Below are 4,344 nucleotides of genomic sequence, written 5' to 3' on the forward strand. Positions count from 1 at the left end.
CACATGTGAGCTATTCCTCCAAAGCTCCTGTTACAGTACATGGAAATCTATGGCTCAATCTATTTGTCCACACATAGGAATCTTGCACCATCAGGGAGGCCCCCAGGTTTTCTGTCTGACCTCCACTTTCTGCTCCACAAGCCAAGGGTCTGCCTTGTGTTGTACTTACCAGCCCCTGGAGATACTGTATGGCTTCTCAGGTGTCACAAGAAAAGTGGGTCTAGGCAGGCGGCAAGTCCTCTTTCATTCGTAAAATGAACCTGAAACAACAACACCAGCTGTGGATGTCCGTATTGGAGATGTCTGAAGGTAAGGGAGATGGATCCTTCAGGAGTCAGTCTCCTGACTCCTGCTGGAGTGAGGGTCTGCTCTTCTGAACCTAAATCATAAAAACCCTTCCTGCAGTAAGTGCAAAAGGAGAAACACCTTGAGGACAATTCACACTCTTCCGTCACCCCCATCAAATACCTCTTTTAAAATGAGTCCTCTTTTGTTTTGATCTTCACTGAATGGAACACACTACAGTGTGTTTCAAACACAGAATACATGTAGAACTGCTCCCATTAATGCTTTTTTCCTGACTTTTAATCTGTTATTCATTTTTCTTGGTGCAATTCATGACAAAAAATGAATGAGGACATTAAAACCAGGTCAGGAAAATCATCCTACTGGCATTTGGAAACCTTTACAAAAGTCAATACCGCTCTTTCTAGTCTTCCTCATGATTTACATTGTGACCATGTCTGGGAACATCCTCATCACTGTGCTGTTTGTGGCTGCTTAGCACTTTCATAACCCATGCACTTCTGCTTGGGAAATCTGCCGATGTTCCACTGTCATGCCCAAGATGCTGGCCAGTTTCCTGAGTGGAGAAGAAAAAAATCAATGTTTTTGGCTGTATTACTCAGAATTATATTGTTTAGTTTTCTACCGGGTGCAAAATCTTATTGCCTGTTGGCAAGGTCTTTGTGATTAGGATTAGCAAATAGGCAAAGGATTTTATTATGAAGCTTGCATGAGTGAACAATGCTGCTTCAACTAGTAACTGTGTCTTGGCCATGTGGTTCTTTAGATATTGACATAATGGTATCTCCAATGCAAAAGTCAACTTTCTGTGCCCCACCCCCTTAAAAAATTGTAATTTTGTTGCGAGATGTTATAAAGCCGCTGCCTCCAGCGGGCTTTGGGATGCAAGGATTCCTGTCTGGGCACTGGAGCTCAGCCTGGTTCACTGAGGGCAGACCTCTCCAGCCCAAGCACAGCTGCTGCTCTCCTGCTTGTAAATTCAACCAGTAGTGAGGCTGAGTGTGTATCTCAGACACACACACATACACACACATACACAAACACACACAGAGCAGATTAAGGGACAATGCAAGCACTCTGTCCCCCTCCCCACGCAGCTATTGCCAAGGTACACGGGCACTATGACCTGTGATCCCTGCTCCAGCTGCTGACACTGAGACCCTCACTCCACTCACCCTGGCCCCCCTCAGTAGCTGATATTCAAGTACACTGGCCCAACAACCTATGGTCCTGCTCCGGTGACTGATGCTAGGACCCCCTCTTGCCCCAGTTACTGGCACCACAGACACAAGAGCCAGTATCACCTGAGGTCTGACTCCAGTTTCTGGGCCCAACCCGCTCACCCTTGTCTCTTCACCTAGATCTTACAGCACTCACAAATGGGATATGAAGACTCGAGCTGCAAGAAAAAACTTGAGTCCTGTTTAAGGTGGATTGGAAAGGCATCATTAATACTACTGCAGAAGGTCAATATCTTGAAGGGTTAAACAGTCACAAAGTCAATCTATCTAATGCACCATGGTGTACCTCCACAGGCTTGACCTGAGTGTTCAGTCAGCAGCTAAAGGCTTGTTACATCTTCCTGCCTGTACCTGTGATTCCATGTTCTACCCAAATACTAAAGACAGTAGCTTAGGGATCACTCAGCTGGCTGGTTTGATCCCAGATGTGCAGGCTGGTAGGCTGCATAGAATTACCCACTCCCAATATAGTATTATTTGATCTGTAGAGCTAAAGGAAGGTATTGATAAAGATTTTGAGAGACTGTGGGTGGCAGCTGAGTGTAGCAAACATGGGAGACCATCAGTTTTAGATAAAACAGTGATCAAAGTGATCCCAGTCACACGTGAAGAGGGCGAGGTGGTCTTAGAATGGGAGATCCCTCTCCAAAAGTTATCTTCCCAAGTCTACAGAACTGGAGGAAGGAGGAATTTGTGAAATGGACCAAGCTACATTGTCAAGGTTGTGGTATTTCAAGCTTTGGAAATGACACTATCAGTAATGCTGGGCAGTAAAGTTATAGAGGCATTCCCCATAGGAAGCTTGTAACTGTGTTGTAATTATGAGCGAATGTAAATGCTACCAGGGAATTCCTGGCTAGAGGAAGAGGGGAGACCCTAAAAGAGATCAGCAGGCATTGTTTGGTGGAGAGCAAAACCTGCTCCCATATTGTTGCCCTGCTGTACAGAACGTCCATATTAAGAGACACAATGTATTATGTGAGTTACTGGCAAATGAAGTTGCCTACGCAAAGGTGTCTAGTACCATCTCAGAGGCCCTAGGATATCTGACATCCATACAGGGCCAGTAGATCTGGCATAGCGCCTATGGGAGACTTATGCCTTTCTGGAGCAGCAGAGAGACACCAGCTGAGATACCCAGAGTATTTCAAGCGGCATGACATACATGCCTGTACGTGGCCAACTGAATCCCATGGAAAGAAATGAATCCCTCCCTGTCTATCAGCTTTAGGATAAGATGAATCATGCCTTGACTTCTCTTGACAGCTCTGACTGGGGGTGGGATTCAGCTGCCGAAAAGAAAAAGAAAAAAAAAGAAAAATCAAGTGACTTTGTGGGTAAATCACTCTAATAAAGGTGCTTTTATTGAAGTATCACTCTCTGGAGCTGCTTCTCTTTTCCAGTTGGATGAATGGGAGTGGCTGTTCCACCGATATATGTCCATCTTTTAGCACTGCTACTGCCCAAGATAGGAGAGATGGGACCATATCCAGTATGTAGGGTGTTTCTGAAGGGACCCAGGCCATTGACAGTGAAAAACAGGTTTCTGCACAACACATTCTTGAGCCAAAAGCTCCTCTCATTGCATTGTCCATTGCCTACTACCCCACACAAGCTGCAAGGCAGAACATTTTCTGTGCTAGTAACTCACTGGAGAAAAGTCTTCTCTTTAGGGCACGTTTCACCTCCACATTCCTCAGGGTGTAGATCAAAGGATTGAGGACTGGCGCGACAACAGTATACATAAGTGTGGCTGTCATTGTCCAGCTGGCTGAACTCCCTGAGGAAGGTGGCACATAGTTAAAAATAACAGGGACATAGAGTAAGGCCACTACTGTGAGATGGGAGATGCAAGTGGAGAAGGCTTTCCTCCTTCCCTCCTTGGACTGGACTTTAAGTCGGAGGAAGGAAAAAATGTATAGGTAAGAAAAGAGTGTGAAGACAAAGGGGCCTATCACAATACTCCCTGTGATGATGCTGAGAAGGTTCAGGTTGAGCTGGCTGCTATTGCAGGCCAGTTTCACCAGGGGCTTAATTTCACAGAAGTAGTGCTGGATGTGGTTGGGGCCACAGAAATGGAGCCGGGAGGTCATGACTGTGTGCATCAGAGCATGAAGGAAGCCAATAGTCCAAGTGCCTACAGCCAGCAGCAGGCAGGCCCGTGGGCTCATGATCAGGGTGTAGCGCAGGGGGTAGCAGATGGCCACAAAGCGGTCATAGGCCATGACAGCCAGAAGCAAACCTTCGCTGGTTCCCAGGAAGTAGAAGAAGTGGAGCTGGCTTAGGCAGCCAGTGTAAGAAATGCCATGGTGCCCCAAGAGAAACCCAGCCAGCATCTTGGGCACGGCAACTGTGGAGTAGAAAATATCTAGGCAGGAGAGGTTGAAGAGGAAAAAGTACATGGGGGTGTGTAGCCGGGGTTCACATGCCACTACAATCTTGATTGCCACATTCCCCAGCAGGGTAGACAGGTACAGCAGTAAGAACAGCATGAAGAGGAATTTCTGTAGCCCTTGAAGGCTGGTCAGGCCAAGGAGGATGAACTTCCTCACCTCTGTCTGGTTATCCATCCCTGCAGGGAAAGAGAGAATAACTTGGCAGTAACTTCCTATCTTTCTATCCTGAGCTGCTATATCCATTTCACAGAGTCTTCTTCCATGAGATGCATCATCAGCTGATGCTGCCTCATAAATGGAAAAGATCAGATACTGAGTCTGGAAAGGGACATGAAAGAATTCCTTGATTTCCCACCCCAGTTGTTTCAACAAATACTGGAACTGTTGTAACCTATGTGGTC

General features: G+C 46.4%; 1 protein-coding gene across 1 annotated transcript; it reads right to left on the reverse strand.

Moving 5' to 3' along the window:
• Positions 1-2,789: 2,789 nt before the first annotated feature.
• On the reverse strand, positions 2,790-4,117 carry LOC136996631 (olfactory receptor 12D1-like). Its single transcript, XM_067317519.1, has 2 exons — positions 3,511-4,117; positions 2,790-2,836 (listed from the first exon to the last, which is right to left on the reverse strand). The coding sequence occupies exons 1-2, from the start codon at positions 4,115-4,117 to the stop codon at positions 2,790-2,792; spliced, it is 654 nt and encodes a 217-aa protein (XP_067173620.1).
• Positions 4,118-4,344: the final 227 nt, after the last annotated feature.

The sequence above is a fragment of the Apteryx mantelli genome, unplaced genomic scaffold, assembly GCF_036417845.1.
Source record: "Apteryx mantelli isolate bAptMan1 unplaced genomic scaffold, bAptMan1.hap1 HAP1_SCAFFOLD_63, whole genome shotgun sequence".
Taxonomy (NCBI): domain Eukaryota; kingdom Metazoa; phylum Chordata; class Aves; order Apterygiformes; family Apterygidae; genus Apteryx; species Apteryx mantelli.